The sequence below is a fragment of the Macaca nemestrina genome, chromosome 15 (assembly GCF_043159975.1).
Source record: "Macaca nemestrina isolate mMacNem1 chromosome 15, mMacNem.hap1, whole genome shotgun sequence".
In the NCBI taxonomy this organism is placed as follows: domain Eukaryota; kingdom Metazoa; phylum Chordata; class Mammalia; order Primates; family Cercopithecidae; genus Macaca; species Macaca nemestrina.
In genome coordinates this window covers 94,086,944-94,111,497 of record NC_092139.1, presented here as the reverse complement: position 1 = coordinate 94,111,497, position 24,554 = coordinate 94,086,944, and the positions used below count along the sequence as shown (strand labels likewise).

The following is a 24,554-nucleotide window of genomic DNA, read 5'->3' as shown; positions in this document are numbered from 1 at the left end:
AGGGTGTCTGAAAGTGGATGACAAATAGATCAGGGATCAAAAATTGCATAATCATAATAATAGCAGCTAACATCTCTTGGCTGCTTACTTGTTCTGGCTATTTCACAAGCCTAGATTAATTTTCCTTATGAGAAAGGTACCATTATTATTCCTATTTTACAGATTAAGTGACTGAGGCTAATGGTCATACAGCTAGGCAGAGGCTAAGCTAGAATTGGAACCTGGACCTATCTGACTCTAGAGTTGGGGATCTGAATCACTAAGTTATGTAACATTTTTAGGAATAAAGTTCCTAAATTCTGTTGTTGCCATGAGGATGTTGAATTACTAGGTTGGTCATTTTACAAGGCATCACTTTATTTGCTGTATTCCCAGGTTGTTTTTTTTTTTCTTCAAAACACAGTCTCTGTCACCCAAGCTGGAGTGTACAGTGGCATGACCTCAGCTCACTACAACCTTTGTGTCCTGGGTTCAAGTGTTTCTCATGCCTCAGCCTCCCGAGTAGCTTGGGATTACAGGCGTGCGCCACCACACCCAGCTAATTTTTTGTATTTTTATTAGAGATGGGATTTTGCCATGTTGGCCAGGCCGGTCTTGAACTCCTGGCCTCAAGCCTCCCAAACTGCTGAGATTCCAGGTGTGAGCCACTGTACCCAGCTCCAGGGTTTTTTGTTGTAATTTTTTCTTTTTTAAACCACATAGTACAAATATATCAATTTTATTTTATACAAAAAGGATCTGAGGTTAATGGCTTAATGTAAATGCTTGAAGCAGTCAGAGTTTAAATCAATATATTTCATTTTACAGAGTTAATTTCTTATTTCTTAAGGGACTTTAGTGTAATTTTCTTTTTTTCTTTTCTTTTGAGACATGGTCTTACTCTTTTGCCCAGGCTGGGGCACAGTGACATGATTATAGCTCACTGCAGCTTCAACTTCCTGGGCTCAAGCAATCCTCCATCTCAGCTTCCCATGTAGTTGGGACCAAAGGCTTGCACAACCATGCCTGGCTAATTTTTATTTATTTTTTTATAGAGACAAAGCCTTAGTATGTTGCCCTGGCTGGAAATTTTCACATTCAATAAATTTAATGGATAGGAGCTTTTTCTGAGTTTGATTAATATAATTGTTATATGCTTTACGTTCGTATAATCTTTCAGTGGGTTTTATTTATTTATGATTATCCATCAAAATTTCTCTCTGCTCCTGTTGGATTTTTGTACTTGCAATAGTTTTCAAAACAAATGCTTTTTATGATAAATTAATTTTTTAAAATGTAGGAAAACTGTATTATCACATCATATTTTGGATTTATAATCAACCCTACATTGATGTGATAACTCTTCAGCTGTAGAGGAATATGTCAGATAAAATGTTAAATGTGACTACAGGAAGCCAAATCTGGGGTCCTTTAGATATTTTGACACATTAAAAAATGTGTTACTTCTTTAAAAAACCTTCCATGAAGTTCATTCTAAGGAGTTTTCAAGCACGTAGTTTCTGCAAAGGGATTGCTGCAGAGAGAAGAGTTATTTACCAACCCCGTGGGGCTTTGTTTCTGTGCCTGCAGGGCCCGTGACTACTCTGCGCCGGTCAACTTCATCAGTGCAGGACTCAAGAAAGGGGCAGCGGAGGAGGCAGAGTTGGAAGATTCTGATGATGAAGAGAGACCTGTTAAGCAGGACGACTTTCCTAAGGATTTTGGACCAAGGAAGTTAAAAACGGTAGAGTCTTTATTGCAGGATTGTGACTCCAGTAATATTCTTCAAATGTCATTGTGGCCCAAGCATTTTCTAGCCAGGGAGAAACTTATCTGGAATGCATTTTGTGAGTATCTCCTTTTGGTGGCAGCCTTCTGTGAGTTGTGAAGTGCGTAGTGTAGTCTCTTCCTTCCTGACACGTATCACACACATTTTTGGTTCTTGTGACCCTTTTCATAGTGCTGTGTAACTTAGACCATTTTCCTGTTGGCCAAGCTTTCTTAGATTTTTCTTCTTTTTGTTTTTCCATTAACTAAGCTTTGATTTTTCTTCTTTGCAGGGTGGCAATTTTAAGCCCAGCCAGAAAGGTTTTGCAGGAGGAACCAAATCTTTCATGGACTTCGGCAGCTGGGAAAGACACACAAAAGGAATTGGACAGAAGCTTCTTCAGAAGATGGGCTACGTCCCTGGACGGGGCCTCGGGAAGAATGCACAAGGTATTGCACTTTTGTCGTCTTGCGTGATGGAGGGCAGGCAGAGGAAAGGAGAGGGGCATTGGGAGAGGAGGTTTGCTTTTCCCTTTTAAAAGCACTTTCTCTCTCTAGCCTGGTTTGCCAGCAGAAGACATTTGCACTCCTAAGCTACCTTGCTTTATCAAAGCTCAAGTTAAATAAGTAATTGTTTCAACAAGAAGAAAAGGGTTAGGGTGTAAAATAGGCTGCAAACAGGTTGGAGACAGGCTTTTTTTCTGGTCCTGACCAGCTACTCAGGAGGCTGAGGCAGGAGAATCGCTTGAACCCAGGAGGTGGGGGTTGCAGTGAGCCGAGATCACACCACTGCACTCCAGCCTGGGCAATAGAGTGAGACTCAGTCTCTAAATAAATAAATAAATAAATAAATAGAATAAATAAAGACAAAAATGAATTAGTTGCTAATATTTAAAAAACAGACAGTTTCACCTAAAATTCTAGATTTTGCCTGGCAGTAGTTAGTTGAGGCAAGTGAGAGCTGCTCCTGGGACAATGGACATGGTCTTCTCTTGGAGGCAGTCTCCACGGCCCCCTGTTGTCTTCCACCCCAACCCACAGGAACTTTTCTTGGTCCCGAAGTCATTTGAGTTTGCCATCCCTACTCACAAGGGTTTTAGTTTTGCAGAAACGGTTATTTGTCCTTCAGGAATATCAGTAAAACATTGTGTGTAGCTTTTTTAATAATTAGAGCCATATGGCTGTAAAATTGGCTGAGCAAATCCTTCATTGGTTACTTCCATCTTCGTCTAGTAGCCCAGTCTCCTCCTGTCTTCTCATGGCCAGCCTCACTGAGACACAGCCCCTGTCACACTCTTATCTTCTTGAGACCAAAGCCTCTCAAACCAAACACTTGGATTCTTCCTACAAGAACATTTCCCCTTCTTCTTGAGCTATATCCTATGCATGATTGCCAAGTAGATATAATCAAATGTGTCCTCCATATTCAAATTTGAGTCTCTAAATAATAATAATATTATTTTTTGAGACACAGTTTCACTCTTGTCGCTCAGACTGGAGTTCTATGGCACGATCTTGACTCACCTGCAACCGCCACCTCCTGGTTCAAGCGATTTTCCTGCCTCAGCCTCCCGAGTAGCAGGGATTACAGGCAGCCACCACCACACCCAGCTAATTTTTGTATTTTTGGTAGAGACGGGGTTTTACCATGTTGGCCAGGCTGGTCTCGAACTCCTGACCTCAAGTGATCCACCCTCCTTGGCTTCCCAAAGTGCTGGGATTATAGGTGTGAGCCACTGCGCCCGGCCTCTAAATAATTATTAAAGTGAAATCCAGGTTATGTGTTGAAAACATTAGGTACATGAAAAATACATGAACTTAAGCAAGGATACGCTGAATGAGAATGAGGGGACAGCTTTTTTCCTTTTTTTGATACAAGGTCTCACTCTGTTACCTAGGGTGGAGTGCAGTGGCATGGCATGATCATAGCCTACTGCAGTCTCAACCTCCTGGGCTCAAGCCTGCCGAGTAGCTTGGACGACAGGCACACTCTGCTATGCCTGGCTAATTTTTTCTTTTTTTGTAGATGGGGTCTTACTATGTTGCCCAGGCTGGTTCAAGACCTTGGCCTCCCAAAGTGCTAGGATTACAAGCATGAGCCACCATGCCTGGCCCAGGGATAGCTCTTATTTGAGACTTCAACTGTACTAAATGGAAGGGAGGCAGGGATGGAAAATTTGGAGGGGGGGCAACATCTTCATTGAAATGTTGTGGTCCTATTCGTAAACTCTTTTATGAGAAAAGCAACATTTATTTCTAGGGCTTAAACTTGTTATAAAAAAGTTAAACATAGGAGATAGGAACTCCTAAGTAAAATACATGAGGAGTCTTATATTAAATTACAGCTTCACTTCAGTCAGAGTCAATATAGTATCTGAATTATTGCATTTTCCCTAATAGAGGCTTCCAAAGAAGTGAAGTGTAGAATTTAGTATGCTGGAGTTCTCAGTTATAAATGTAGTGTTCTGTTTTCTTGTCCACTGAAACAATCCAAGTAGAAATGGAAATCTATTTGGGATATAAATAAACCAGTCAGCAGACTGTTCTGTGGTAGCATAAATGCTCATAAGTTTCAAATCACAAGGGACAAGAGTAGTGTTCTGAGGGCAGAGAATAGCTCTCCTTGAGTAGCGTGTTATTTTGTGGAAGGAGCAAGAAACTGTCATTTCACTGAGTGGCTGATTCACATACATGAATTGCTGTGATCATAAGACTGTCTTTTTTTTATCTTTTGCTGAAATTCCTCAGGTATCATTAACCCAATCGAAGCCAAGCAGAGAAAGGGAAAAGGTGCTGTGGGGGCTTATGGATCCGAGCGCACCACGCAGTCAATGCAAGACTTCCCTATGGTTGACTCAGAGGAAGAAGCTGAAGAGGTAACTCGAAGTCAGGAGACATGGGTGGGTGGTGTCCTGTCCATTTCTAATGGCTGTTCATTTATCCCTTCATTCTGTTAGTCCTCAGATGTTTATTGTACACGTACCATATGCCAGGTGCTGGGCTGAAGGCTAGGTGCACCATGATGAGAGGGCGCACGGTGGACAGAGAGTAAACAAGCAGCTATGGTGTGGAAGTGGCAGTTGAAATGGCAGAAGGTGCTAGGACCTGCCTAGACAGAAAATAAGGTTGGGGGTTGGGAGGTGGTGTTGACCTACTTTTATAAAAAGGCTGGTCAGGGAAACCTTTGAGGAAAGGAAACATTTCAGTTGAGACTTGGCAGAAGGGTGAGCTGAGAAGCCTGAGGACACTGAGAGGCTCTGAGCTTGCCGGTTAAGAAACCATAAAGGAAGCCGTTGTGGTGGGAGGGTGGTACACAAAGCAGAGGGGAAGGAAGTGCATTCAGAGGGGTGGGCGGGCCACAAGATGGGCCTTGACAGCCATTTTTAGGTGCTTGGGTTTCATCCCAAGTGCAGCAGGGAGCCATCTGCTGGCAGCTGTGTGTCCCTTTTCCCCAGTGATAGAAGGGGCCAGCTTTGTTGATTGAAGTATTACTCTTTTCCCATTTGAATTTATGGGGGAAAGCAGGATGCTGCAAAGAAACACGTTACTCTTCTTGTCACTGACCTTTTGATGACACAGTCATTTGATAATGTGGGATTGACCACTCTGAGTCAGGGGTTCTCAGACTTAGAAGCCTACAGGTGCCAGGCACACCACAGAAGCAAGTAAGATGAGCCAGATGCTAGACAATAAAGAGTGGTGGGGACTGTGGCACAGAGGTGAGGCCTTAGCCTGTCTAGAAGGTAAATCTTTATTCAGCTCTAGGTGATTGTTGCTTATGAGGATGTGGGCTTAGTATTGCCTGATCCTCTGATTTTCCCAAAGTAGCCAGATGTGTAGATACTTTTAGAGAAAAAAATGACAAGTCTTAACCAGTATGAGAAAAACATAATGACAACTCCAAAACCAACTTCTGTGGGCTGGATTCTACTACCATCACGCTAAGAAAGTTTACAAATTTGCGTTGGGCCGCATTCAAAGCTGTCCTGGGCTGCGGGTTGGACAAGCTTGCCGTAGCTCCTCCTGTAGCTACGGCAGGTACATTTTGCAGACCCTGATTATAAGAGATACCTTTGCTTTGAGAGTTAGGACCTGCTTATTTATCTTCATTTTAAAGTGAGAAACAAGATTTTGTGTACTTAAAAAATCGTTTACATTGCATTTCTAAGTTTTACATGAGGTACATTTAAACTAGTATAGTGCCTGCCCATAGTAGATGCTCAATACATGTTGTTTCCTTTATTTTTGTTTCTCCCTCCCGTCTGGTGCACCTGCCTTCTGAACCTCATTATTTGTAAGAGGGTAAATGGGGTCAAGGAGTTATCATTAGATAGTTTTGGTGTCATGCAGGTGCATCCTTTCCTTCCTTCATATAGAACCTGGAAATAAATCTAAGACAGTGAATGGTGACATCTGTTAATGGTCTTAGCTGTCTCACCTGTTGTAAAAAGTGGTTTGCTGCATCTGACTGTATCCTTCTGGTTCAGGAGTTTCAGAAGGAGCTGAGCCAGTGGAGGAAAGACCCAAGTGGAAGCAAGAAGAAGCCCAAATACTCTTACAAGACCGTGGAAGAGTTGAAGGCCAAGGGCAGGATTAGCAAGAAGCTCACTGCTCCCCAGAAGGAGCTTTCTCAAGTCAAGGTATGGGGACCTTTGGACACCTGGTACAGGAGCCACACCCCAGAATTAATCACTGAACATGTTCTAGGGTTTTTTGGATCTTCTAGCTAGGCTTTTTTTTTTTTTCTTGTACCTTGCTTTTCTCACTTATTTTATAGGAGTGTAATGAATACTATTAATATCATGTTCCTATTCATTACACTCCCATATTTAGTAATAGTTACCAAGTTCCTTCTCTGCCAGGCACTCTTCACGGCACTACACTGGTAAACCAAATGATGTTCCTGTGTTTCTGGAGCTTACATCAGTGAATTCAGTAACATTCTTATTATTAAAAACTCACTGTGAAGATTTATAATGAGTGCAGAATTCCAGAGGGTGGCTGTCCTATATTGCTTGATCCTACCTCCGTTGTTAGGCATTTAGCTTTTATCTGGTTTAGTTTGGATTTTTGACTGGTTAGTTTGTATATAAAACTTCGTCTTTGTTTGAGACATTTTTTTAAGGATAGAGATGTACATGTGCGGCCGGGCGCGGTGGCTCAAGCCTGTAATCCCAGCACTTTGGGAGGCCGAGGCGGGTGGATCACGAGGTCAGGAGATCGAGACCATCCTGGCTAACATGGTGAAACCCCGTCTCTACTAAAAATACAAAAAACTAGCCGGGCGTGGTGGCGGGCGCCTGTAGTCCCAGCTACTCGGAGGCTGAGGCGGGAGAATGGCGTGAACCCGGGAGGTAGAGCTTGCAGTGAGCCGAGATCGCGCCACTGCACTCCAGCCTGGGCGACAGAGCGAGACTCCGTCTCAAAAAAAAAAAAAAAAAAAAAAAAAAAGAGATGTACATGTGCAATCACCATGTTAAATACAAAAGTACTTAAGGCATTCAAATACTCAGAAGGTTGTATTAACTCTGTCTGACCAGGAGGGCAGGAGAGAGTTCCCAGGGCTCCTTAGTCAGCATTGAGTATTTTCTTTTTTTAAGATACATTAAATTTTCACTCACTGTTACGTGCATATAGTGTATTACGTTTTCCATTACTTTTCCAAGTAGTCAAAGAACAATGGTGACAGTTGCCTGTTGTCATTTGCTGTAGGATATATAGTGTGTCATAGACCTCAAAGCCTTTAGTGGGGTTCTCAAACGTGTGCTGTTATATTATCTGGACGACCTGATAAGAAATACGGGCGTCTAGGTGCCTCCCAGGAATTTTGAGTCTAAACTGAACCTCAAGAATTTTTTTTTTTTTCCTCCTCCAGTGATTGTAATGCTGGTGGTTCATGGCTCACACACTTAGTTAAAAAGTGGTGATGAATCATTCTGCTTCAGAAGTGCAGTCCATATTCACATTTCCTGTTTTCCTAAAATATTGGAATTAGCTCATTGCCTAGGTTGCCTTTGTTCAATTAGCCTTTTGTATGTTTTATTTTGTTTTAAAATTAAAAGCCTGGGCGCGGTGGCTCACACCTGTAATTCCAGCACTTTGGGAGGCCAAGGCGGATGGATCAGGAGGTCAGGAGATCGAGACCTTCCTGGCTAACACGGTGAAACCCCGTCTCTACTAAAAATACAAAAAATTAGCCGGGCGTGGTGGCGGGCGCCTGTAGTCCCAGCTATTCGGGAGACTGAGGCAGGAGAATGGCATGAACCCGGGAGGCGGAGCTTGCAGTGAGCTGAGATCGTGCCACTGTACTCCAGCCTGGGCACCAGAGCAAGACTGCATCTCAAAAAATAAAAAAGTTTAAAAAATTAAATTAAAAAAACAACTGTTATTATAATAGCAGTGTGTAGTACATTTTAGAAAGTTAGGAAATAGGGAGAAATATAGGAAATATTTTCCATCCTTCCAAGATTACCAAATGTTAACATCTTGTTATACATCCTAGATCTTTTTCTATGCTTATGTGCATTTTTTAAATCAAAATGTGATATTCTGATTGTGTTACCTTCTTTGATCAGTACAGCTTCTACCTTTCCATTAAAATAAATTTTCACATCTACTAATACTCAGTCCCTATTTAAATTTCATGTTTCCCTAAAAAGTCTTCTCCATCTGGCTTGCTCAAAGTGATCCAACCTAGAACTGCTTGCTGCATCTGATTTTGTCCCTGGAGTCTCCTTTAGGCTAGGACAGTGCGGATCCCACTTTACAACACTGCCCTTCTCCAGCTCTGTTGAATAATGTGGTTTCTACACACTTCCCTGTCATGGGGCCTTCCCCTGGGCTTAGCTGTGTGTTTAACAGTGCCGCAGTGGTGTTAACCTTCGTCCTTCTACGTTTTCCAAGGTCATAGACATGACAGGCCGGGAGCAAAAGGTCTACTACAGCTACAGTCAGATCAGCCACAAGCACAACGTTCCCGATGATGGGCTGCCGCTGCAGTCCCAACAGCTGCCACAGTCTGGCAAAGAGGCCAAGACCCCGGGCTTTGCGCTGCCCGAGCTGGAGCACAACCTGCAGCTGCTCATTGACCTCACGGAGCAGGAGATCATCCAGAATGACCGGCAGCTACAGTATGAGCGGGACATGGTGGTCAACCTCTTCCACGAGCTGGAGAAGATGACCGAGGTCCTGGACCATGAGGAGCGGGTCATCTCCAACCTCAGCAAGGTCCTGGAGATGGTGGAGGAGTGCGAGCGGCGGATGCAGCCCGACTGCAGCAACCCCCTCACCCTGGACGAGTGTGCCCGCATCTTCGAAACCCTGCAGGACAAGTACTATGAGGAGTACAGGATGTCCGACCGTGTGGACCTCGCCGTGGCCATCGTCTATCCACTCATGAAGGAGTACTTCAAGGAGTGGGATCCCCTCAAAGTGAGTTGTTGGGAAAATCAACTTATCCCTGCCTCTTGGTTGGGCTTACCCTTGCTTGATGAGTTGGTCCAGTGGGCAGGGAGGGCTGGAAAGCCTGCTGCCCCTCAGCTGCTCTGCCTTTCTCCTCAGGACTGCACTTACGGCACCGAGATAATCTCCAAGTGGAAAAGCCTCCTGGAGAATGACCAGCTCTTGTCTCACGGCGGACAGGACCTCTCGGCAGATGCCTTTCACAGGTACCACAGGGCAGGGCTCTGTGCTCCAGCTCCTTTCTCCTGGGGGGTTGGGAAGGACTGCTGAAGGTGGGGGAAGGCAGCAGTGCTAGCCTTGATTAATTCTCTGCTCATGCTGACACCGCTTTAGGAATTTAAATTCATTTGGCCATGAATTTATTTTATTTTTTATTTTATTTTTTTTGAAATGTTTTATTTCCACAGGGTTTTGGGGAACAAGTAGTATTTGGTTACATGAGTAAGTTCTTTGGTGGTGATTCGTGAGATTTTGGTGTACCCATCTCCTGAGCAGTATACATTGAACCCAATTTGTAGTCTTTTTTTTGTGAGACGGAGTTTTACTCTTTCGCCACGCTAGAGTGCAGTGGTGTGATCTCAGCTCACTGCAACCTCCAGCTGCCTGGTTCAAGCAATTCTGCCTCAGCCTCCCGAGTAGCTGGGATCACAGGCACGCACCACCACACCCAGCTAATGTTTGTATTTTTAGTGGAGACAGGGTTTCACCATGTTGGTCAGGATGATCTCCATCCCCTGATCTCGTGATCCACCCGCCTTGGCCTCCCAAAGTGCTGGGATTACAGGCGTGAGCCACCGTGCCTGGCTTAATTTGTAGTCTTTTATCCCTCACCCCGTTCACCCTTTCCCCAAGTCCCCAAAGTCCATTGTGTCATTCTTACGCCTTTGCATCCTCATAGCTTAGCTTCCGCTTATGAGTGAAAACACAAGATGTTTGGTTTTCCATTCTTGAGTTACTTCACTTAGAATAGTAGTCTCCAATTCCAACCAGGTTGCTGCGAATACCATTAATTCATTCCTCTTTATGGCTGAGTCATATTCCATTATATATATATGTACCAGTTTCTTTATCTACTTGTTGATTGGTGGGCATTTGGGTTGGTTCCACATTTTTGCAGTTGTGAATTGTGCTACTGTAAACTTGTGTGAGCAAATATCTTTTTCATAAAATGACTTCTTTTGTGTTTTTTTTTTTGAGATGAAGTCTCGCTTTGTCGCCAGGCTGGAGTACAGTGGCGTGATCTTGGCTCACTGCAACCTCTGCCTCCGGGGTTCAAGCAATTCTCCTGCCTCAGCCTCCCAAGTAGCTGGGACTACGGGCATGCACCACCACGCCCAGCTAACTTTTGTATTTTTAGTAGACACGGGGTTTCACCATGATGGCCAGGATAGTCTCAATCTCTTGACCTCATGATCCGCCTGCCTTGGCCTCCCAAAGTGCTGGGTTTACAGGCGTGAGCCACCGCACCCAGCCATGACTTCTTTTCTTCTGGGTAGATACCCAGTAGTGGGATTGCTGGATCAAATGGTGGTTGTACTTTTAGTTTTCTAAGGAATCTCCACACTGTTTTCCATAGTGGTTGTACGATTACATTTGGCCATGAATTCAGCTGACACTTGTCAAATGTCTGTTGAATATCATGCTTGTGCTAGGTGCTGGGCTTACCCTAGTACAGCAGACAGCCTCTGTCTTTAGTACAGCAGAAAAGGCAGATGGGAAATAAGGTAGTGAACAAATAAAGGCAGGATGCACACCAGGTACAGCGATAGAAAACTGCAGGAGCGACCTCCTTGGAATGGGGGTTAGGACAGAGGTCTTAGAGGAGGTGACATTGAAACTGTGATCAGAGGGTGAGAGATGTCAGCTCATGAATAGAAGCCTATAGGTGGGAAAGCACTTGATACCTAGGAAGAGACCCTTGTGACCCTAAAGCAGCTCTGCCAGGTGGGCGGGCACTGCCTACGAGACCAAGGCCTCAGTTCGAGAGGAGAGTCACGAGAACAAGGAAGAAGCAGGCTCAGGTCTGGCCAGCATGGTGACTGGCCTGATGGTTTCCTCTGATCGGATTTCCATGCTGTTGCATTTTAATTTCTGATTCTAGAGAGGTGGGCGGTGGTGGTGTTCTTTGAAACCAATCAGTGTAATTAACCAGCCTGTCCTCTGCCTTTCTCCCATAGGTTGATATGGGAAGTCTGGATGCCTTTTGTTCGAAATATTGTCACTCAGTGGCAGCCAAGGAACTGTGACCCGATGGTGGACTTTTTGGATAGTTGGGTGCACATCATTCCTGTGTGGATCTTAGATAACATACTGGACCAACTCATCTTCCCCAAGCTGCAAAAGGAGGTGGGGTGAGAGTCACAGGAACAACTGTCATCACTAACCACAGGGACTTGTTCAGTCTATGTCTTCATTATCTCAGTGCTGTTAAAACGCCTGGAATTAACAGAATTTGTCAACACAACTGTTGACCTAGAGTGTTAATTCCAGCCTTTTTCTCAGCACTTTTCCCCCCAAGCCACCCTCAGGAGGGAATTCATTTTCTTGATTTCTTCACTAAAATTAGAATTATGCTATTTCTGAGAGGTAATCAAATGAATGGGCATATTTGTTTGGCGATGTACAAAGGACCATGGGCCTTGGAGAGCATGGGGCCTCCTCCAGGGGCAGCTCTTGCCTTTAACCACACGGGTGTTATGTGACTGCCCAATAGGCGACATGAACTGTTTCTTCTGTTTCTTCTCCCCATGTTGCAGGTGGAAAACTGGAACCCGCTCACAGACACTGTTCCCATCCACTCTTGGATCCACCCATGGTTGCCCCTTATGCAGGCACGGCTGGAGCCGCTCTATTCCCCCATCCGTAGCAAGCTGTCCAGTGCCCTGCAGAAGTGGCACCCCAGTGACTCCTCTGCCAAGCTTATCCTCCAGCCCTGGAAGGATGTCTTCACTCCTGGCTCCTGGGAAGCATTCATGGTCAAAAACATAGTGCCCAAGCTGGGTAAGGATATGGGGAAAATGCAGTCCAAGCCCAGCAGCTTTGGTGCCCTGGTTTCTGTGGTCAGTGGTGATTTCAAGCATAGCCTTTGTATTCATGAAAGTGCTTAGTACACAATATTCCTTGCTGTTCAGAGGCTGAACATAAATGTAACTTGGGTCCTTTCTGCTGTTTGTTTACAACAGCGACTAATAGTTAACAGTAACAACATCGGACTCTGTGCCTTGTGGTTTTCCTGATTGGCTTTGGCTTCTGGTAACAGGACAGCCATTGGAGTTCTGAAATTTTTGTGGTATTTTATTCTAAATTATTAGGGAGTTATTTCTGGTTTAGCAAAAAAAAAACATATATATATATATATTTTTTTAAGAATTGCTATGTCAGGAGCTTAAATTTGACCTTTAAAGCAGATTAAAGCCTGAGCAACATGGTTAAACCCCATTTCTACCAAAAATACAAAAACTAGCCAGGTGTGGTGGCATGTGCCTGTGGTCCCAGCTACTAGGGAGGATGGCTTGAACCTGGGAGGCAGAGGTTGCAGTGAGCTGAGATCTGCCATTGCACTCCAGCCTGGGCAACGGTGAGACCCTGTCTCAAAAAAAAAAAAAAAAAAAAACTGCCAGGAGCCGTGACTCATGCCTGTAATCCCAGCACTTTGGGAGGCTGAGGTGGCAGATCACCTGAGATCAGGAGTTTGAGACCAGCCTGGGCAACATGGCAAAACCCTGTCTCTAATAAAAACACAAAAATTAGCCGGCTGCGGTGGTGCACACCTGTACTCCCAGCTACTTAGGAGGCTGAGGCACAAGAGTCACTTGAACCCAGGAGGTGGAGGTTTTTGTGACCTGAGAGGAAAACGGACATTATCTTTGCTCTTTGTGCTTCTGTGGCTTTGCCAGTACTAAAGCTGTGCCTTATAGACCGGGTTTCTCTTCCAGGGATGTGTCTTGGTGAGCTAGTCATTAACCCCCACCAGCAGCACATGGATGCATTCTATTGGGTGATCGACTGGGAAGGGATGATCTCTGTCTCTAGTCTGGTGGGACTTCTTGAAAAGCACTTCTTCCCCAAGTGGCTTCAGGTACACTGTTTTGCTTGGCTTTCTGGGGGAGGGAACTGGGTGGGGATTAAGTTAATTTTCTGCCGAGGCCTGACTGTAGGTACAATTCCATAATAAAAATGAATTACATGGTAGGGTAGGAATGAGTTAGGTCATCTTAATAGTGGCCACCATTTATTGGACATTTGCTACGTATCAGAAGCTGTTCCAAGCACTTTATTTGCTTTATCTCAGCTCCTCGCAGCAACCCTATGGGGTAGGGGCTATGGTATCCCTGTCGTGTAGACATGGAAGCGGAGCTCAGAGAGTTTACATGCAAGGGCACTTTAGCTACCAGGCTGACTCCAAAATCCATATTCGTAAGTCCTAGACTGTTTAGCTACTATAAATCCCTGTAAAGTGGTGTCATTAGCCTGCAGGACCAGGATCAAAACAAAACAAATGGCCCCTTCGGAAATCTTGCCTTCATTTGTTGCCACCATGGATGCAAGTAATTTTTCTTTTTGGCAGGTGCTGTGCTCTTGGCTCAGTAACAGCCCAAATTATGAGGAGATCACCAAGTGGTACCTGGGTTGGAAGTCTATGTTCTCAGACCAAGTGCTGGCACATCCATCTGTCAAGGACAAATTTAACGAGGCACTTGATATCATGAACCGGGCGGTGTCCTCCAATGTTGGTAAGTGAGGATTCCCATTTTGGATGTCCTGGCCCTGAGTTTCAGATTTTACACATGTAAATGACACAGAATCAGAGTTTTCTGGTTCCTGTAGGCAGCCTAAACCTTAGGTCGCACTTTTGCCCATAGCAACACTCTCACCCTGCTGATAGGGGTACATGGTCAGCTGGCACCCACTGCCCAGGTCTACCATGACTGAGAGGGGCATCTTCCCTAAGGAGACTGACTTAAGCTGGATTCAGATGTCAGTCTAACCCCAGGCCCCGCCCACTTAACCACTGTGCTGTGTGGCCTTTTAAGGCTCATTCAGCCCTGAACCCGCTGCCCAGGTCACACATCTTACAGTGTGGAGTTGGGTACACAGTCTTACACTTGGTGATTGCTCAGCCTTCATCAGCCCCATTTGACCTGTTAAACAGTAAGATCTACTTCATAGGCTAAAAGGGGGATTGAGTTCATGCTTGTTTGCAGCCTTCAATAGGTGGTGTCTGTGTTGTCAAAAACCGGCAGTTCACTCTTCATGTACTCTGTCTATTCCCAAGTTCTAGGCAAGTCATTCTGCCTAGATCATAAGTAAATGAAAGTATGTTTATGTTTCTACATTTGGGAGCCTATTTCAACCAGTCGTGTGCTCCAGTGTTGCTCATTAGCCGATTCACAGCATTGAAATGGGATCATCTAGTCTGTTTCACAGATAAGCCCAGTGAGGCTAAGAGCCTGTTCAAGGTCACATAGTTAAAGGGTGGCAGTTAGAACTAGAATTTCTATTTCCTGAGTCTTTAATTCTTGTTATTTAATAGTTAGCCTAGGCCAGGCGCCGTGGCTCATGCCTCTAATCCCAACACTATGGGAGGCCGAGGCGGGTCAATCACGAGGTCAGGAGTTCGAGACCAGCCTGAACAACATGGTGAAACCCCATCTGTACTAAAAATGCAGAAATTAGCCGGGCGTGGTGGCACATGCCTGTAACACCACCTACTCAGGAGGCTGAGGCAGAAGAATCACTTGAACCTGGGAGGCGGAGGTTGTAGTGAGTGGTGGAGATCACAAGCACTGCATTCCAGCCTAGGCGACAAGAGAGAGACTCGGTCTCAAAAAAAAAAAAAAGAAAAGAAAAGAAAAAAAGAAAAAATAGCCTATTCTGTGAAAACAGAGATTAAGTAATAAGGCAAATATACTTCTCTGCTTCCGTAATTATCAAGTTCTTTCTAAAAACTCTTCCTTAGCTACCCCTGGCCTCATGTTTCCAAAACTCTTCCCTGTATATACCCCTCAGTGAGCACTTAGCATTTATGGTCTTGTATTATCCTTAAACACCAATTTCAGCTCCTCAAATATACGTGAACTCCTTTCAGGATGTGGGGCCTGTGTGGATAGGTTAAAAATAAAGCCAGTGTGGGCCTATATTTTCAAGGTACTAAAAGCTGCCTCTTTGGTGGTATGAAGTGGAAACTCTACAGGGCAAGGTGGAAACAGGAGAGTGGCTGAGGACTCTGCTGTTTCCAGCTCTGAAAGAAGAAATCCCTTGCAGATACTTCATTTTTAAATGTTGAATATTTAATAATCTCTTTGGTTACTAGATACTAGCCAGAAACCTTCTGAACAGTTTTTATGTGATACTGGCCAGTTGTCTAAACTTCCTCCAAAGTTGTATCTTTGAGGCAGAACTGCCCTTCAGTGAGTCACAAGCACTCTGGCACACCCAGACCTGGGCCAAGTCAGCGTCAACTTCCATACACCTGGAAACACCTCTCCTCACTGCCCTGTCCTCCTGTATCTCTCAGGTGCCTACATGCAGCCAGGCGCGCGGGAGAACATTGCCTATCTCACCCACACGGAGCGGAGGAAGGACTTCCAGTACGAGGCCATGCAGGAGAGGCGGGAGGCTGAGAACATGGCCCAGAGGGGCATTGGCGTGGCCGCCAGCTCTGTGCCCATGAACTTTAAGGACCTCATTGAGACCAAGGCTGAGGAGCACAACATTGTCTTCATGCCCGTCATTGGGAAGCGACACGAAGGGAAGCAGCTCTACACCTTTGGCCGCATTGTGATCTACATCGACCGGGGAGTGGTCTTTGTCCAGGGCGAGAAGACATGGGTGCCCACCTCACTGCAGAGCCTGATCGACATGGCCAAGTGAACTGTGGCAGGCCCAGAGCCAGCCAGAGACTTGCCCCTGAGAGGGATGTGTTGTGAATAAACGGTATTTTAGATCACCTTCAAAAGCGTAACTTCTTTACTCGGGAGCTACTCCACATTGGGCCAGGTCACGAGGGAAGCATGTAAAGTGGGACAATGCCACTTAGCAGTGCAGGAATCTTTATACCAAGTCCTCATGGGGGGTATCGTCCTCAAAACAAGAAAGCCAAGTTGATGTTCTTTCCTGGCAAAGGAGTTCTCTGTAGTTCCTCCATGGCAGCCTTCCCTTTAGTCTCCGGTGGCAGCTTCTACCTCAGCCAACACTGAGTACCTCACAGTGAGTTCAGTCAGTAGTGGAAGGATCTTCTGTCTTGTTCCTGATGATTTCAAGGTCCTCACAGTCCTGATAATCTGGTTCTTCCTGAAACTCCCAAATATCTGTGGAGAGCTGTTCTAGCTTTTGCATGGGGAACCAGTGGACAGAGGTGTCATTAAATATGTCCATGTATTGTGAAGTCTGAGGAAACTCAAGCTCCTCCAGTCCTTTTAAAATCTGAGCAGAAAAATTCAAGTGTGAAAACTTTAGCTAGTCACAGTAATCCCCACTCTTCTGGGAGAAATTTCCATTTTACTTGTCATCCCCACTTTCCTTTTTTAAAAAATAACAAATAGGATATTTCAGTTTAAATGCTTTTGCACAATGAATTGGGCACCCCAAGGACAGTGGGTATCATGGACTGTGATACTGAGAATAAAAATAAAGGAAATAAGGAAAAAACTAAGAGATGCATTAAAGAGTCATAGCTTTCTGGAACACAGACCCATGGAGAGAGCTGACAGTACACTAGCGCCACTTAGCCCCTGAGTTTCCTCCTACGCCTGTAAAGATAGAATTCTTCACAGTTTCACACCCTTTTCCATCCCAGCCCCTTTATTCAGATAGATACCTTTGCAATGTAGGGATAATTTTTCTGCAGAATCCTTGCCAACAGCCTAGAAATTAAAAAAAAAAAAAAAAAAAAAAAACCATTAGGAGGTATGAGGATAGTTTCATTCAACTTAAGACACAGAAGGGCAAGATGAATGAAGTATAGGAAGAATTCAGGAAAAAACTCGAGATGTGGAGTAAACCAGTTAAATAGTTGAAAATGCGGGCCAGGCGCGGGTAATCCCAGCACTTCGGGAGACTGAGGCGGGGCGGATCATTTGGGGTCAGGAGTTCAAGACCAGCCTGGTCAACATGGTAAAACCCCATCTCTACTAAAAATATAAAAATTAGCCGGGTGTCCTGGTGCACATCTGTAATCCCAGCTACTCATTAGGCTGAGGCAGGAGAATCGCTTGAACCCAGGAGACCGAGGTTGCACTGAGCTGAGATCATACCACTGTACTCCAGCCTGGGGGACAGAGTAAGACTCCATCTCAAAAGAAAAAAAAAAAAAAAAGCAAATACTCCAGTAATTGTGCCCATTTCATCAAGAGAAATGACTGAGCAGACTCCTAAGCACTGTGAAACAGAATGAGGATGTGGAGCTGTAGGCAGAGGAATCAAATAGCTTTTCCCTGTTTTCAAAACCATTTCTGTGTATCACAATGGAAGGGAGGAATTCGTGGCAAAAAGACTCCTTAACTTGCTTCATAGCTTGAATCAGGGTTTTGTTTTTTGTTTTTTGTTTTTTTTTGAGACGGAGTCTCGCTCTGTCGCCCAGGCTGGAGCGCAGTGGCCGGATCTCAGCTCACTGCAAGCTCCGCCTCCCGGGTTCACGCCATTCTCCTGCCTCAGCCTCCTGAGTAGCTGGGACTACAGGCACCCGCCACCTCGCCTGGCTAGTTTTTTTTTTTTTGTTTTTTTTTTTTTGTATTTTTTAGTAGAGATGAGGTTTTACCGTGTTAGCCAGGATGGTCTCGATCTCCTGACCTCGTGATCCACCCGTCCCGGCCTCCCAAAGTGCTGGGATTACAGGCGTGAGCCATCGCACCCGGCCGAATCAGGGTTTGACATCTCCTGTATTTAAGCCTTCATCCCGTTCCCTATGGAAAAGCATTTCCCCAGTATGGAATCATCAAGGAAACGTTTTCTGTGTATAGGTCAATCTGAGGTATGGGCTTCACCTCAGGGCCTGACAGAATCTCAGCATTCTCAGACTTACCTCTCCTCAAGTCCTTTGAAACTGTTCCCAATGATGACCATCTTAGAAAGGGCATCTACTGACCAATTACTCCATAAAAGATTGTTGTACAAGGCCGTCCCACAATGGAGCATGTAAAAGATGGTACGTTCCCCGCGAATACTCCGTTTCCCTTCCTGGGGATACGATATTCACAGGTGTAAACATGCTCACAACCTATTATTTACAGTAAGGTGAGGGAGAGGTAAGGATGGGGTTAATCATGAGACAAACTAAAGGATCAAATGGAAAAAAGCTCATTTTGTGGAACAGTTACACTCGAATATGAAATCTATACAGTTACAGAACTAGAGTCAGGAAATCATGATGTCCCGAAAGAACTCACGTTTACTTAACAAATGTGTGTCTCATGAACACAAAGTCTCATGAACACTAACAGAGGGGCTTCCTGGGTCTATGACGGCAAGGACAGGAGGGATAGTGATGTTACTTACCCCATGTATTTCCCCCATGTTCGGTAATCCACACTTCCCGTGTCACTTCCTGCAGATCTATATAACTAAGTCCTCTTCCAATGTCCCTGAGGCACAATCACCCCTCCTGAGAACCACTACTCTACGGCCAAATTCTAGCAGGGAACATAAGGGCCTTTGACCCTTGCCCACCTCTGGCCTGCCTCTCCTCTTCTTGCAGCTTCGCTTGTGTTAATAACAAACTGGCAGTGGTTTCCTGAACAGCCAGCACTGCACAGCTACCTGCAATCCTGGTTCTGTCCCACTAGCAAACTCCTGGTAGACCTTCAAAGCCCAGCTCAGACCCAGGAATCCTTCCTCCATCCCTCCAAACACCTCTCTTGTCTCAGCTCCTAGTACAAGGTTCTGCCTCACTATTTCACTCCTCATTCACTTGTTTACAGGTCACATGCCCTGATGTGACCACGGGCTCCCTGAACACTGGGACTGGCTCCCATTTTTTTTGGTCTCCCCAAAGCTTCCTGCCTAGCATAGAGCAGGCACCCAGAAAGATGATCTGAACTGAGTGACAGTGTTTTAGGACCTTGCCAATATCAGGGAATGACTCTTCTCTCAACTGAGCCAAATTTTCACATAAGCAATAAGATGGCAGTTTCAGGACACACACAGGAATCAAATGATTCTAATCCCCAAGACAATATAAAACCGAAATCGGAAGGATTTGCTCATACTGGCTTTGGCCCTGTGCTTGAGAGATGCATTTCTTTATTCCACAGGTCTCAGAAATGTCAAATCCCAGCTATATTGGGGCGTGCAAATGTGAGCAGAGAATTAATCCACAACTCACAGCCAGGTGCTATGGGTTTGACTGGGTTATAGCATCAAAGAGGAATGCTGCAACCCCTTTTATTACCTCCCTGGGACAGGGTAAAATCCAACCAGAAAGACGTCGCTTGAGGCACCTAGATTTTTATTTTTCAATAGCAACAGCAAATACCAAGTTAGCATAATTTCCAGACAAATAATTCTCACAAAAGTGGTTCAGACCTAACGTGTTCTGGTTCATGCCATCTGTGTAATTTTTTTCTGATGGGCACAACACAAGCCAAAATTTAGGTAACTGATTGGCTGGTTACATCGTTCAGGCACTACAAAAGTGAGCAGGCAGTAAGAGAGGAATGGCTGCCACTGCAAAGAATGCTGGTGTTCACAGGCAGAGCCTGGGGTGAGTCTGGTCAGGATTTTTATACTCCTGTCTGCTCCCCTTTAAACCACTTACCTCATTCTCACTGAGAACAGTCACACCAAGGGTGTTCAGTACTTCAATTTCAAGTTGGCTAAACAGAGGGTCATATACCCAACAGTGACTTCTGGGAATCTAGAAGGGAAGAATGAGTTGTTTACTTCAACCCAAACATCTGTGTGCACCCATGTATAAGACCAGAGGAGGAGGAGATGAAAATGAATCCAAAAATGTACCTGGCACTTTTCCAACAAAAGCAGCAAAAACGTTAGCTGGTTTCTAGCTATGATGCAGGTGGCAAAGTTCCCAATGCCGTAACACACACACTTCAAATGGCACGTTCCTGTGACCAGGGTCTCTCTTGGGATAGAATCAGGGGCCACATCTGACTCATCTGGCAATGAGTCAAGATGCAGGTTTCCAAAGATGTCAGAAAGAGACCCCACAGGGGCCTTCAGCTGTTCCAGATGTTTTGTGAGACATCTATTGATGGTTTCTGAAAGAGCAGGCCCCCAAATGCAGTTAGAGGGCATGCTCTGACCCTGTGAACCAAATCATCCGCAAAAGAAGTTCACAGATTTGGGGAGAAAGAGATCAGGGCAGTAAAAGGTTTCAATTCTTCAGAGAGAGAAGCTGCCGGTCTCATTCCCAAACATGCCTGGACATATAGTCACAGTCACCAACTGACAGGCTGTCCTGGCCCCTGGACTCCCATGGTCCAAAACCAAAGAGCATGTTGCAAGCAGAAATTGGGTTTCACTCAAGGGCAGTTTCCATCTAAAACTATAATGTGAACTCATTCTAATTTAACAAGAGGCTCCTAGTAAATGTAGACTATGCTCTGAAATGCGTACTTTTAAAGTTGTAACAGACCAGGTGCGATGGCTCATGCCTGTAATCCTACCACTTTGGGAGGCCGAGGTGGGTGGATCACCTGACGTCAGGAATTGAAAGAGCAGCCCGGCCAACATGGTAAAACCCCGTCTCTACTAAAAATACAAAAAATTAGTCGGGCGTACTGGCGCATGCCTATAGTCCCAGCTACTTGGGAGGCTGAGGCAGAAGAATCGCTTGAACCAGGGAGGTGGAGATTGCAGTGAGCCAAGATCACACGGCTGCATTCCAGCCTGGGCAACAGAGGAAGACTCCATCTCAAAAAAATAAAGTTATACTCTGTTTAAGTCTTCTCATGTAGAGGTAGGTTCTCTTGTCTCTCCTTTTATTGTACTGGTACTGAATTTAGCAAAACAAAAAAAAGCCATGCATTCCAACAATAAGATACCAATTTTTCACTTAAGAAACCAGCAAAGGGTCGGGCATAGTGGCTCACACCTATAATCCCAGCACCTTGGGAGGCCGAGGTGGGCAGATCACTTGAGATCAGGAGTTCAAGACCAGTCTGGCCAATATGGTGAAACCCCATCTCTATAAAAATATAAAAATTAGCCAGGGGTAGTGGCGCACACCTGTAGTCCCAGTTACTCAGGAGGCTGAGGCAGTAGGATTGTCTGAACCCAGGAGGTAGAGATTGCAGTGAGCTGAGATCACACTCCTGCTCTCCAGCCTGGGTGACACAGTGAGACTCTGTCTCAAAAGAAAAAAAAAAAGCAAGCAAGCAAGCAGCAAAGATATCTTTAAATAAGACCCCAGGCCAGGAAAAACGGGCTCTTCAGGTCAGTTTTGATAAAAGAATTGGTGAAAACTTTTTGGATAACCTGACAATAGATATCAAGTTGGTCACCATCTTTCATTTAATTCCACTTCTGGGAATATATCCTAAGAAGATCACCCTAAGTTTGGTAAAAGCTGTATGCATAAAATCGCTCATTGCAAAATTATGTATAATAACTTAAAAAGGCTGGTTGTGGTGGCTCATGCCTATAATCCCAGTGCTTTGGGAAGCTATAGGTGGGAGGATCACTTGAGCTCAGGAGTTAGAGGCTGCAGTGAACTATGATTGCACCATTGTAGTCCAGTCTGGGTGAAGAGTAAGACCCTGTCCTAAAATAATAACTGAAAACCAAAGGAAGAAAACTCAATGTCCCACAATAAAAATGTTATCTATAGTATGTCCACTCCATGCATAAATATTATGTGGCCACCCACACACTATGTTTAGGAAGAGATTATCACTGCATGAGGAAAAGGCTACATTGTAATATCATGGAAAAGGAACAGGATAAATATAAATTTCAGCAATAATAATGACAATATTTATTGCCTTGTATACAGCAGGCAAGCATTTAACTAAACAGCTTCAATTCCCAAAACTACAGGATATACACATTATCCCCATTTCACAGATAAAGAAACTGAGGGTCAGAATTAAGTGCCAAAAGACACACAGATAGAAGCGGCAGGGTGGGGGGATTTAGAACCCAGCAAGTTATCCCTCTGTGAAGCAAAATGTCCTCAAATGAGGACAGATCCTCTTTTCTGCCCCATAATCCCTACCCTTGGCCAGGTCATACCCACCTAGTGCTGAACTCCAGAAATCAGAGATAAACAGGTCCTTCCTGTTGAGAAAAAAAAAATGGCACAGTCATGTCCCATCCATTTCAGGGCTGCCCCAACAGTAACTTTCCTGATCATGACCTGAATGCATAGAGAATGAGGTGCCCTGCAATGCAGGGCCCACCCTTACCAAGTGATAAGAGGGGAATATATGTTGAATATGTCCAGAGCCAGAGCACATACTGCTGGGGCTCAGAGACTGCAGGAGAGAGGATGCTGGAGGAGGTCCCTGATTCCCAGAGAGAGGTCTGGGTTTATTCTCGCTCTACAACAGAGCTTAGTATAGAATTGCAGCTCCATAAATGGTTGTTAAATGCTCAGAATTAGCCTTTCTGAGCTTTAGTTTCCTCATCTCTAAAATGGGGATAAAAATCATTCCCGCCACAGAGGAGTTTAGAAGCATAAAATGGGTTAACATTCTTAGCACAGTGTCTGACACACAGCAGGTGCTCAACAAATGGTATTTGTTATTATAAATAGTTCTAAGGGGAAAGTAAAGAGACAAAACCAAGTGTCTGGGCTTTCTTTATTCAAGTCAACTGGTTTTACAGACCCAGAGCAAAACAAAGTCAACAGTGAATTAAAATGAACTGGATTTGAACTGACAAGCCACAGCCAGAGACAGTGATTATGGGTTCAGAAAGGGGTACAGAGAATTGGAAGTCGGCCCGGAGGCCGCTGCACGTTTCTCACAGAGGGTAAAGGAGAGAGTTCTGACGTACGCAGGAATGTTTTATGAACTGGTAAATGCGTACATAGATAAACGCGTAAAATGCTGGCCCAATCTCAGAGCGATGGTGATTGCACCACACCTAGGTGTTGGGAGAAGCAGGGAGCTCCTGGGGAATACTGAAGCAGTTGAGGAAATCGTGACGATGTCAAGGGATATGAAAAATGCCTTGAGTTCTCCAAGCCCCCAGCCACATTCACTCTTACTGGCACCCTCTGAGAGCTTAAAAAGAATCGCAGGTGCTTTTTATTCAGGCTGAGCCAAATGGTCAACAACTTTCTCTTTGGAGGTAAACTCTGGGACATTGCTGCCTCTTGACCCTAATTCTAGTGGAGAGGAGCACACAAAATTAATCTAATATCTGCCCTTGTGATGGCCCTTCAGATGCTGATCTTAAGTGCTAACTAAAGCTGTTATGTATTGAGCCTAAAAAGAACTGCAAATAAAGGTAATAATACCAAATAACATTAATAGGTAACATTTGTGGAGTGCTTCCTCTGCATTAGGCACTCTCTGTGTACTTTCTAAGGTATGGAGCAAGGTATGTGAGAATCTGAGCTGGGATAAGCAACCAGCATAATGGAGAGCTGGAAGCACTGGTTTTTGTCACAAAGACCTGGGTTTGAAATCTGGTTCCACACATTTTCTTTGTCTCTCTGAGAATCACTGAGCTACCAGGGTCCTAGCGTGCCTGCAATGTTTAACATGAAGTGTGCAGAATGATTAAGCTAGTGTCAGGCACATAGCAGTTGCCTGATGATAGCAATCACGTGTTCGTGTTGCTTCCCTTATGTTGCCACCACCAATAATACCAACATCGGCATAATATTAATAGCAAACATTGGCACACTGCTTATCACGTGCCAGAAAATGGTTTCCGTTTACTAATTCATTGAACCCTCAAAACAAACCTACGTATGTACTATTTTCATCCCCATCTCACAGATGAGAAAACTGAGGCACAGAGATTACAAATTGTCCAAGGTCACGCAACTGTAACCGTAATAACAGGGAAGGCAACCTTTAACTGAGCGCTTACTATAATCCAGATCTTTAATGAGCTCGTTACCTACGTTAAATCTTCACAATAACTCCTTAAAGGGTGTGGCTTATATCGCCATTCTACAGATGGGGAGACTGTGGCTCAGAATTGTCCACGGGAGCAAAGATTCCATCAGGGCCCACCCCGCACTCACTCAGCCTCCCAGATGCGACGAAGCACGACTCCGCTGTCAGACTCGAACTCCGCCTTGGGACTCCGGGGCGCCGCCTCCCTCCGCCGCGGCCGTCGAGCCGCCGAGCGCCTCTTCCGCGGAGCCGCGGCCTGCCAGGATTCCAGCGCGGTAGCTGTGGCCGCAGCCATTGGTCCCTGACGTCAGCGGCGCG

General features: G+C 45.0%; 2 protein-coding genes across 6 annotated transcripts in view; one reads left to right on the top strand and one right to left on the bottom strand.

Moving 5' to 3' along the window:
• Positions 1-16,156, top strand: part of LOC105495713 (tuftelin interacting protein 11) — a 20,247-nt gene extending 4,091 nt beyond the window's left edge. For all 3 annotated transcript variants that reach the window (XM_071080315.1, XM_071080316.1, XM_071080317.1), the window contains 11 exons: positions 1,570-1,723; positions 2,040-2,196; positions 4,495-4,622; positions 6,234-6,386; positions 8,650-9,177; positions 9,307-9,413; positions 11,385-11,553; positions 11,964-12,207; positions 13,143-13,285; positions 13,775-13,940; positions 15,725-16,156. In XM_071080315.1, coding sequence (XP_070936416.1) covers positions 1,570-1,723; positions 2,040-2,196; positions 4,495-4,622; positions 6,234-6,386; positions 8,650-9,177; positions 9,307-9,413; positions 11,385-11,553; positions 11,964-12,207; positions 13,143-13,285; positions 13,775-13,940; positions 15,725-16,080 — 2,305 coding nt within the window. In that variant the 3' untranslated portion in view covers positions 16,081-16,156. The remainder of the gene's footprint in view (positions 1-1,569; positions 1,724-2,039; positions 2,197-4,494; positions 4,623-6,233; positions 6,387-8,649; positions 9,178-9,306; positions 9,414-11,384; positions 11,554-11,963; positions 12,208-13,142; positions 13,286-13,774; positions 13,941-15,724) is intronic.
• LOC105495714 (SRR1 domain containing) lies at positions 9,367-24,554 on the bottom strand. 3 transcript variants are annotated; one of them, XM_011765447.3, is made up of 7 exons: positions 24,365-24,554; positions 22,400-22,440; positions 20,161-20,420; positions 19,961-20,059; positions 18,230-18,384; positions 17,027-17,072; positions 9,367-9,452 (listed from the first exon to the last, which is right to left on the bottom strand). In XM_011765447.3, the coding sequence occupies exons 1-7, from the start codon at positions 24,529-24,531 to the stop codon at positions 9,408-9,410; spliced, it is 813 nt and encodes a 270-aa protein (XP_011763749.1). In that variant the 5' UTR covers positions 24,532-24,554; the 3' UTR covers positions 9,367-9,407. The 3 variants fall into 3 exon arrangements, with proteins under 3 accessions (XP_011763749.1, XP_011763748.1, XP_011763750.1); XM_011765446.3 differs by lacking the exon at positions 9,367-9,452 and adding an exon at positions 16,159-16,632 and having other exon boundaries at positions 24,365-24,548; XM_011765448.3 differs by lacking the exon at positions 9,367-9,452 and adding an exon at positions 16,630-16,728 and having other exon boundaries at positions 24,365-24,553.